The 10,939-nt window shown below is 42.0% G+C and overlaps 2 protein-coding genes across 2 annotated transcripts in view; both read left to right on the top strand.

The window, feature by feature from the left end:
* RBBP5 (retinoblastoma binding protein 5) overlaps positions 1-10,939 on the top strand; it is a 52,771-nt gene that overhangs the window by 40,063 nt on the left and 1,769 nt on the right. The gene's annotated exons all lie outside the window — the stretch shown is intronic.
* On the top strand, positions 7,917-8,726 carry TMEM81 (transmembrane protein 81). The gene has a single exon (XM_006887971.1). The coding sequence runs from the start codon at positions 7,917-7,919 to the stop codon at positions 8,724-8,726; it is 810 nt and encodes a 269-aa protein (XP_006888033.1).

The following is a 10,939-nucleotide window of genomic DNA, read 5'->3' as shown; positions in this document are numbered from 1 at the left end:
ACTGGTACAGGAGGAGATTGTCCCTCCTTCCCCGGCAGAGCATCTGGTGGATTCGAACCATGCGCCTCTGGGATTGTAGTTGCAGCTCCTTGCCATTAGGCCACCAGAGCTCCCTATTGGTCTCTTTTTTTGAGTGAAGTTTGAAGGCCTGGTGCAGCATCATCACAGCTACTAAAATAGCTATTAATTGTGTTAATGAATTAACATTCATTGGTCCTTTTTCATACTGCTGTTGAGGAACCAGTTGTGCAGACGGTCAAGGGATAGGCCTTTTGAGAAATGTGCAAGTTTTTTTGCTATCTATAAAAGCTTTATTTATTCTATTGACTTTTCCCCTCATTTACAATGTCTGTCTTCTTAAGATTTTTACTGACTGGCTTGGCTTTACTTTGAGCCTTATGAGGTTTTTTTGGGCTCACTGTGTGAAACTCATTCCTGGGCTTTTGCCCCCTTTGTTTATTCTTGACCATTATCTTGGCAAAGTGTGTGTAGCTGGCTGTTCAAGGACTGGGTAATGCCTCCTACACGCAGGGGGTCCAGAAACTCCCAGGCAGAGTTGGTTTAATGAGGAGTCTGTGCACTGGTTGGAATTTTATTTTCTTGTTATTTCTGTTGGCTATGTAGTTGGTCAGCTTTAAATATAGGCAACTGTTTTATTAATGTTAGAGAATATTTTCATGTAACAGCCAGGGTAATTGTTTATTTTCTGACAACATGAGGACAGAGCCATTACACAGGTGACTGTGCACAGCACACCAGCCTGCATGCGAGCAGGTTGCCCTTCCCCCGTGACCACCACAGTCTTTTTCCTGTTCCCTACACTCTTCTTCGGCTTTGGTTTCTTACTCTCTTCGGGTATCTCTGCAATAGAAACAGATCAGGCTCCACACTGTGCTGAGGAACAGTCACTGACAGACTTTAAGGGGGCGGTTAGGTCTTGATGGCAGGATCTCCCCAGAGAGTCTGCATCCAGCTTGATAGATTTTGTAAAGTTTTCCATCAAACTGGGTGTTACACTTTTGAATTTTTGTAAAGTTGACACATTTGGGAAGAGTAGTAACATTAGATCACAGATAAGGCCACCAAGTGTCTCAGGCCCGGCTGACAGGTTTCCTGCGTGTAACTCGGGGAATGTGAGACATGATAAGTGTCCTGCTCACTGTGGAAGGCCCTGAGCAGGTAAAGGCTGACACTTCCTTCAGATTTGAGCATGATCGACCAAGGAATTCTTTGGCATTGAATCTCATTTTTCTATATCTTGGAGGCTTTTTTTATAAAAAAAGCAATGCGTGTTTATCTAAATTTATGCAAATCCCCCTAATAGTAAGACATAAAACCTATTCCTCAGGCTTCCCCCCCTACCCCGCCCCCAAAATTAACTCATTCTGAGGGTTGTTATTTCTAGATCCAGAGTTTTAGGCCCCCTTTTTTTCCACATGAACTGAATTTGTAATAGTGCCCAATTGTCTGAAAGCAGAGTCATGTATAGGCTATGTGGCCACTCAAGTTAGATAAGTGACAAATGCTTGTTAATACCTGTAGTTGACCAGTTTCTGTAGAAATTAATATGTTTACTTAGCCCCAGCAAACCTGTCATGGTTTGTTGCCTATTGCATAAGAAAGTCACACATTTCAGGGGAAGATTGGGAGACACTATTGCAGTAATTAGCCATCCAAAACCTAGAGCTGCAGAAAATCTTTCCTGATAGTAGCTCATCAGTGCTAGAGAGCATCCCAGTGCCCACACCCATAAAACAGAATGATGAGCAAGGACCATCAATGAAACTTGATGAGGCTGATCGGTGAGCACACCTGTTGGAATGGCCACATTGACAATTGGCACCATCTCTCAAATTCCCTGAATCTAGCTCATTAGATACGTCCCAGACTACAGCGCTTAGGAAACCAGAGGGTTGAGATGTACACAGAACCACCACTTCATTGTCCTTGATGTTTCAAGGATTTCCCAACAACTAGAACTCCCATGAAGTAAACAGTGTTTCTGCAAGTGTGACAGAAATATCATCTGTCACAAATGTGGTCTAAAGGCAACCAGAGCTGCTGTGATCCTGGGTGCCTGCTGGATGTTGACTAGAATGAGCACTGTTCTGATCTCTCCATCCTCCTAGTACCAGCCCACCCACCATCCACTTGGCCCTTTTGCTCCACTCTGCCCTCGGGCTCTGAACCAGCTGAGGTCACATCCTGTTGAGTTGAAACTCCTCACGGACCCTCCAGAAGGTTTTCACAGGCTGTAAATGCAGAAGAGATTGCCCATCATTCTCCTTCAGAGTAGCTGGTAAATTTGAACCCCAGCCTTTGGGTCCGCAGCATGACTCCTAACCCACTAGGCCACCAGAGCTCCCTAGGCACTTGTGGAGGGACTGAAACAATGACTACCTCATTTTACTTCCTCCTTCCTCTTTCTTTTTTTGTGGTTCTGTAAGATTGGTTTATAAATTCTCCACATCAGATAATGAAATGTTCCTTCTCATTCTATGCGATTCTAACCACCTAACTAAAGTAATGCCTGAAAGCCTTCCTCCAGGGTCCTCTCAGTCACTTTGACTTGTACTCCTTTATGCCTGAGGGGAGGGGCCCCAGTGAGTGCTCATGGGCTTGTTTTTTTCCTGAATTTTATGTTACTGGAGGTTTTCATTATGTTTTAGTAAATTTTTATATACATATATATCACCTTGTAGTAATTGATGCTTCAGGTTCTTTGATTGCCTGGAGGTTTTCTCCTTCTTGCTCTACTTTTTGTTTGTTGCTGATGCCTCAATAAGGCATTCTTTTTTTATTTTTATTTTTTTTAATCTGTTCATAAGGGTGAGGATGGTGCGTAAACATTAACCAATTTCAGATAGCCAATCGGATAACTCCGTAGTAGTCTGGAGTGCCCATTAATGCTGTTGATCTGTGGTCCTGTCTTGTTTGCCCATCATGGCTTAAGGCTTAGAGCGTCAGTGTGTTGGATCCATTTAACACTGTCCAGATGAAACAGCCAGTGTACCTGTAAGAACAGGTGGTGAAGAAATGTTAAGGGAATCTATTCAGATGATTCTTTTACCTCAAGATTTTTTAAAAAATCAAACTAATAGGTTAATAATTATGCTTTATATTGGGAGCTATCAATAAACATGTTCTAAATAAACTCTTACCTTGCTGAACAATTAAAAAAATTCAAGTTTGACTTTTAATAGCACAGTATGCAACAGCGAATTTGAATTTCATTACATCAGCCTGTTTTCAAAAGGCAGATACAGAGAATCTTTTTATTACTCGTTTTCATCTGCTTGAACCTAACTAAAATTTTTACTATTGAAGAATTTCATGAATGGGTATCTTTTTTCATTGCTTGGCCGGTTATTATTATTATTATTATTATTATTAATTAACCATTTTACCACTCCAAATAATAATCTGGGGAGATTTTCTTCACCTTGTTCTCTTTTTACACTTCCTAGTTAATATTTCACAGCAGCCCATGTAAGGATGAGGTCTCCTCAGAGGTTGAACAGCTTCTATGGAATAATCAGGGAAGTGTTCATTTGATTTTACTATTTAGGATTTTATTTCTTGATCACTTGATGTGAATAGTAGTGCTCATTAACATTTCACCGTATTTGGGATTCTACAGTATTGAGAGAATATCACGTAAGGAACCAGGGTGCTTGGAAAAGGATCTGTAGCCTTTGAGGGAATAAGTAGTCTAATCTGACAGTTTAAAAGGTGTGCTACGCTAAAAGTTCTTTTACTTCCTGCAGCTTTTGTTTTATTAAACATTTTTTAACAAGTGATAGAATGGTCAGCAACTTAGAGATCATACTGTTTTTTGGGTTTTTTCCCCCTTTGGGACACACTAGGGAAAATATTGGGGTGAAGGGTTGGGGCATGGGCCATTTGCAATTTCAGTAAAAGTTACTGAGCGTTGGAGTTAGTTATCACTTTTCAAGAAGGAAAATTCTTAGCCCATGTGTGTGTGCAGTGCTTCATCCAGCTTCCATGAAGTATTTCTGTTTGTGTCAGTAACTGATGTAAATTGATGCTAAAAAAATCTTTTATCTGATTTCTTTAGCAGGGGGAGCAATCTCCGAACTGTTGTGAAGACCCTTGCCGCTCTTCATTTTCCCCCATCTGCCATCATGTGTTCTCTGGACACTGTGGTCAGTCACTTGAGACTGACTTTAATTTAAAACAAAGGCCTTGCCTCCCACCCAGGAGGTGGAAGGAGTGAATCCTGTGTTTGAATGAAGAAGTGAATTATGGAAGAACTGTATACATCCTTTCCCTTCCCTTTCAAGCATAAGTCCAAATAGGCTCTCAGGAATGAGGATTTATGAAGACATCACAAAGGAGTTTTTGACTCACTGACACTTGCTGTTTAGTTCTATTGCTGGAGAAAAGCTCCCTGTGGGTTTTGCTCATCTACCCTGACATTGTTTAGACCTGTCATTTCCTGGCCTCCTGTTGGTCTTCCCTTCTCAGTGCATGTCCTTGAGTGACTTGGTTTCTACCAGTGTCCCAGAAAGCCTTTTGTTGCATATTTTCTTTCTTCTGTTTTAAACTTCCCCTCTTACCATATACCATCTGTATTTCCATGTCATGTACAAAGGCAGGCCAATGAAAGAAAGAACTTGAAAGATTTCAGGTTTTAGTAAGGAAGGATGAGAAGAAGGCCTCTCTTCCTACATATCACATTTGCTTAAGAAGCTGGGCTAGAAGAGCTTTAGGATTGTGGGGTTTTGGGTGTTGTGTCCCCCCCCCCATTTTCCTTTAATTTCATGGTTCCCTCCAGCATTGGCTCATAAGCATTAATCATGGTTTTTGAAGAAAGCGAGTTTCACCTCTCTCCAGCAAAGAATCATCTGTAGTTTATATTGCACTGTCTGTGCTGACTTCCAGAAATAGAGGAAACACACCAAGATGTCTCTAAATAAGCGTTTTTTACTGGGGTGGGGGAATCTATGCAAGGACTAGAGTAAACTGTCCAAAATCAAAGCAGCAGCAACACTTCAAATCAAAGATGAAGGTAATTTTGGGGTTTGTTTTTTTTTGTTGGATTTTTTTTGTTGGTTTTTTTTTAAGTAATCATCGTTTCCTCTGTCTGCGCACCATTTTCCTACTACATATTTTAGCCACTTCCTTTCTGTGAAAGGTTGCTTAGCTTTCTCTCCCTCTCTCCCCGACCCCTTGCTTTTATTCTTAAAGTAGCAGATTGGATGGACATGTGTGTTGGATGTTTGAAGCAGCCAGGTGTGGAAAGGGCTCACTAGCCTCTCAAGTACAGCTAGCTGTAGCTGACCTGAAGTTGGTTCTCCTCGGTTGTCATTTTTTCTGCATCAGCTGGTGGATACACCTCTTTAGTTGCTGCACACCTTGATTACTTTTTGGATTTTAGGTAGAAATCAAGGCAGGGCACATCAGGAAGTCCCATTTCATCTGTTGGAACCAGTGTTTTTAGAAAGGAGCCAACTTTGGAATCAGTTGCAAAATGTTTCTATTTCTTAGATGCCATTGTTTTTTTCTTCACATGTCTGTTCTGTAAACTTGAGGTGAGTTACACCAGTAGTAATATACCGGTGGTGAGGTGGCTCACTACACATGCTTTTTCTCTGCATACATCACAACCATTCAACTTCTGTCTACACTGTGTGCTGTGAGAGTGTGCAAACCGTCTGACAGAAGGTTTCTGCCTTCCATGTGGGAAGTAGCTTGATTTCCTATTCCTGTACATTTGGATGTTTATGCTGTGTCCTTCCCAAACTGGCTACTGAGAAAATCAACTGAAGCCCTGTCAGATTGTCTCTGGCAGCAGTAATTATTTATGTTGGGGGGGGGAAAAAATTCCACTTTTAAAACCTCTTCATTTCAGTTTGGATCACTCAATTTGTACAATATATGTATATTTTCTTCTTCCCCTCTGCCACCCTGACCTCATTCTGTTTTATAGTGTTCTGTAGTTTTGTACAAGATGACTTTTAGCCTTGGTTATTTCTTGCTGAAGCTTTAATGCTTTGTAAATAAAATTGGATGTTTATTAAAGAACAGGTGTAGATGTTTGTTTGTAAGCACTGATAACGCCCGAAAATCTCCCCCTACTGTGCCTGTACTGTGGGCACCTTTCTGGGTAGACAGGATGGTAGGTCTTCGTTCTGGAAGGACTCGAGAGTAGTCAGGTAGGCCAGATGTCTACCTCTAGACAAGATTATAAATAAAGGATTAAAAGAAAGTTGACGTCAACCAAAAGGATGATCTGGAAAGAGTTCCCAGGGTCTCAAAATTCTTCAGCTCAACCTCAACAGTTTGTGTTTACCACATTGTTAGAGCCACGGTGCTGAGCACTCTGAATGTTACAGACATGAGAATGAGGGATTTCTATCTTCCAAGGACATGTCAACAAGACTGTTGTTGGGTGCCATTGAGTTCCCAGTTCATGGCCCTGTGTGCAACACAGTGAAACACTGCCCGATCACACACCATCCTCACAACGCTGTTGTAATTGAGCCCCTTGTTAGAGCTACTGTCCAGTCCACTTTGTAGAAGGTCTTCCTCTTTTCCTCAGGCCCTGTACTTTTACCATACATGGCATCTTTCTCCAGGAATTGGCCCCTCTAGATGGCATACCCAAAGCATATGAGACAAAGACTCTTAACTGAATACAATTAAACTCCTTATTGAAGTTTTTACCCTTAGATGGAATTGTTTTAAAACCATCAAATACTCAATGTCTCCTAAGAATGTTTCATCGAGTCTATTTAAGTTCCTGATTTTAGGTTGGGTTTGTTTTTTTTTTTAATTACTTTTTTGTGTGTGTACTGTCAAATCGGATCTGACTGGTACAGGAGATTGTCCCTCCCTCTCCAGCAGAGCACCTGGTGGATTTGAACTGCTTACCTCTGGGATTGTAGTACAGCTTCTGGCCACTAGGCCACCAGAGCTCACCTAAACTCCTGATTTTAATCATCTCCAAGTCTGTCTACTTAAGCTTTTCTAAGAACTGAGAGTCCTTTGACATCATAGCTGTTGCATAGCAACTGTGGCCCAAGCAAACAGTAAGATCCTCTGTTCTTTGAAGGGAATAGAGTCAGGATTAGGGATTCTCTCACCTAGAAAATGCTTTAGAACCTTTGGGAAGGAAGAATATCTAAAAGGAGGAGAGGAGCTACATTAACCTCTATTTTGCTGCTAAAGACTCCACTTCTGAAAGGGTATCTTCGCCCTCGTCTCTGAATTTTTCTGTTTTGAAAGTCCTTCAGTATGACAATGGCCTCATACTTTGCAAAAATGTTTTCATGTATATACCTCATGGGGGTCATATTTATAAGGGAGGAAAGAGAACTAGAAATTCAGGGAGGTTAAGTCCCTAGCTTCCTGGTACAGTGATTTTAATCCTTATTATAGAAGGTTTAGGCACATTTAAAATTGCTAATAACCCTAATTCAAATTAATCCTCTTAGATTTTTAATATTTAATTTCTTGTTTTGTCAGATTTAACTGAGCTTTTGAATCCTTTAATTTCTGTCCTGCAGTGTGGGCAAGAGGAGAAAAAACTCGGGCGGTTTTCAACTTCCCTGTGCATTCAGGTAATTGGGAAGTTCACTTTGGCTTCTGAAGTCTTTTCATCTTTTTCTTCCAAAGAGGTGGATTTAAATCTATTAAAGGAGATGGAAAGAATGAACGACGATAAGGTTTTTATGAACAAGCATGCATGTTAAAGGCAACAACAACATTGGGATAACCCCCCTTCCCGCCTTATGGCCTAACCTGTTAATAACTGAATTTCAGTCTATGATGTGCACTATTTTGACTTTGTAGGATATCTCTTGTTCAAGAACTTACGTTACAATATCAAAGAAGATTCACCCAGAATGCCTTGGGCTGTTTGCGGTAGGTAATTGAAGTCCTCCCCAGACATGAAGAAACTGGCCACTAGTTTAATCTTTGGGAGTCTTATGTTGGCCTCCCACCTGCCTTTTGTAGTGACTTTACCTAAACCACTAGACATCCCAGAGAAGCTGCAGGAAGCTGTTGGCACAGTTATTGTCAGTGCTACGGCTTGTACTGTCACCTGTGGCCTTGGCTATAAGGAGGAGACTGTCTGTGAGGTGGGCCCTGATGGGGTGAGAAGGAAATGTAAGTTTCAGCGCTTGGAGTGCCTGACCAACTGGATGTGTGGAATGCTCCACTTCACCATTCCCATGGGGAAGGAGTTTGAGCTGAGCTGTCTGAGTTCAGACATCCTGGAGGTTGGGCAGGAAGCTTTCTGGTTCACCTGGAGACTTGCTCGAGGTATCATCTCAACTGATGATGAGCTCTTCAAACCCTTCCGAACCAACACCCACTCTGTCAAGTTTGAATCTGCCAGTGAGTTTGATGCTGGGACGTACCGGTGTGATGTGCAGATGTTAAAAAACTTGAAGCTTGTCAAACGGCTCTATTACGGACTGAGGGTCCTCCCTCCTCACTTGGTGAACCTGAATTTCGATCAGTCGCTGACAGAGGATCAGAAGTTAGTAGATGAGGGTCTGGAAGTGAATCTGGACAACTATTCCAGGCCTCTCCGTCCAACATGGAAAAAACATGTGGCGTCTGCCTTGGCAATAGGCCTCGCCAGTGGAGTGGCTGGTGGTGTGATGGTGAGCATAGCCCTCTACAGCGGACTGAGGATGATCCACAGTGACAACACCCTGAATGGCTTAAAAACGTTGTGCCTGAAGGACTGACTGTTGAGGAAGCTGAGGTCGTTAAGAGTGTCTTCTGGCTACCAGGTTGTGGATGGATGAGCTACAAGATGGGTCTCCCACTGCCACAAGTATGTGGGGCGAGGATGTAGAGAGATGACAACATTATGGTAGCTGTGGGCAGAAACGTCTACCCTCTTTATACAGCAGATGGGTCTTTTGCTCGGAGGGAGTTCTGTCTTGTCAAGCTTGCGTTCCTTTTCCCAATTTTACAACTTGTAGCCTCCCCCCCCACCTCCGCTTCCTTCTCAGCAACATATTCATGCAGAAAAACCTAACATTTCTGAAATCTGTTTTTTTTCCCTCGTCAATAAAAATACTAATCCACAGTCGCTATATAACCTTTTTGTTACTCCTCTTCATTTAAAAAAAATCTTTTGTGTTTAAATTTTCCCATCATCACTCTGTCATTTTCCTCCAGTTTCTTAGACTAGACATCGAACGAATGGTCTGCGTTGCAGGAGGCCACGTGCCCTTGTTTGCAGAGCTGAGGGTGTTGGTAATGACATCTGACTGGAATATATTATAGACGGTCACTCAGAGGTAATCGGTCATCTGCTTTCCCTGTGTCCTCCAGTGTTAACCCTCTACTTCAGGGTTCAGTTAAACTTTCTGGCAAAACCCTGGATTCTTCAGCTGGTACATCGCTTCTGATCATTCTAATAGTTCCTTGCCTTGCTCCCTGCTCCTTTTCTTTTAGTTGTAAGTGTCCTCTAAACTTGTGTTTCTGGGAAAGTTCACAAATAGCAGTTTCTTAAGGCAGCCAAGACCCCCTAAGGGAAGAATAGAGTACCTACGCCCTGAAGGTAATTCATCTTAAGACTTGAAGGGCCATTCAGACAGTCTGAGATAGTTGGTTTGTGAAACCATCAGGGAACAGGCCTGGCCACCAGCTGAGATCATTCTCAGGAAAGAATGACAGCATTTGTCTCCATCACTTTTCTCTGGTTACAGACTTAAAAAAACCTTCATTGCCATCAAGTTGGAACTGACTCATTGCTGACCCTCCAGCAGGTTTTCAGGGATTGTAAATCACGCCGGAGGAAATTACCCTTCTTTCACCCTCAAAGCAACTGGTGGATTTGAACTGTTTGCCTTTGGGTTGACAGTGCAATTCCCTACCCTCTAGGCCAGTGGATTACAAGCTCCCTAGTTACAGAAGGGGATAGTAAAAATGAGAGACTCATACTAATGGCTCTTTTCTCTAGATATGTGTCAGAACTGCTTGAATGAGCTTTGAATAATTAAGATTTCTGAGCCCTGTCTCTGAAGAGAGGGAGCCCTGGTGGCCTAGTAGTAATAAGGAGTTGCACTCCCAACTCAAAGTCAGGCAGTTTGAATCTACCAGCTGCTCCATAGGAGAGAGATGAGCAATCTCCCGTGTGATGTACAGCCTCTGAAAACCTGCTGGAAGGTCAGCTATGAGTCAGTTCCAATTCAGTTTACCAATGATACCACAGCATCATCTCTGAAGATACTGATTAAAATGTGGACAAAGAATCTACTATTATCTCTGTTTTAAAAATTAAGACTTTCCTGTCTATAGGAAAGTTGGAAGAAGTACTTCATGATCATCCATAGACCCTTTACCTAGACTTGGCAGTAGTTAACATTTCACCACTTTTAGTCTCTCTTTCTTTATATATTGATTTTGCTGAGCCATTGAAGTTAAACTTGTGACCCTTTACAGCCTTCTTCATGCATGCCTCTCCTAATAAAGACATTGTCCTGTAACCATAATGTGTTATCACACATAAGAAAATGAGTCATAAATCCCTGATTTTAGATTTAATTTTACACTCAAATCTCCAGTTTCCAAATCTTAACAGCTTTGTTTTTGTTGTTTTGGGTTTTTTGTTTTTGTTTTTGTTTTTGTTTAATTGGGAAAAAACATATTGGGGCTACAAGGAGGTGAGTGTTGGGGGCAAAAGGGTGAGGATGGGCAGGGATGCAGTTGCAGAGCTGCAGAAATTGGTTGGTGGGGGAAGCAGGTGAAGGAAATGAAAAGGATCCAGTGGGGACCAGATGCTACAGGAAGATGACAAGCATTTTCCAATGGTAATTAAATCAACTGTCTTATTGATTTGGGAACTGGATGTCGACTCTCTGGCTTCTTCATGCTGAACAGGGGCGTTGATGTGAAGGGGGAAAGGGAGGACACTTTATCACCTTACTGGTGATCTTGGGTTAAGGCT

The sequence above is a fragment of the Elephantulus edwardii genome, unplaced genomic scaffold (assembly GCF_000299155.1).
Source record: "Elephantulus edwardii isolate Elephantulus edwardi_28Jun2011 unplaced genomic scaffold, EleEdw1.0 scaffold00063, whole genome shotgun sequence".
NCBI lineage: Eukaryota > Metazoa > Chordata > Mammalia > Macroscelidea > Macroscelididae > Elephantulus > Elephantulus edwardii.
The sequence above is the reverse complement of the archived record's forward strand: the minus strand, read 5'-3'. Positions and strand labels throughout refer to the sequence as shown.

Excerpts from the sequence above, each read along its gene's own strand:
- TMEM81 (XM_006887971.1), top strand. The coding sequence starts at position 7,917 with ATGAAGAAACTGGCCACTAGTTTAATCTTTGGGAGTCTTATGTTGGCC.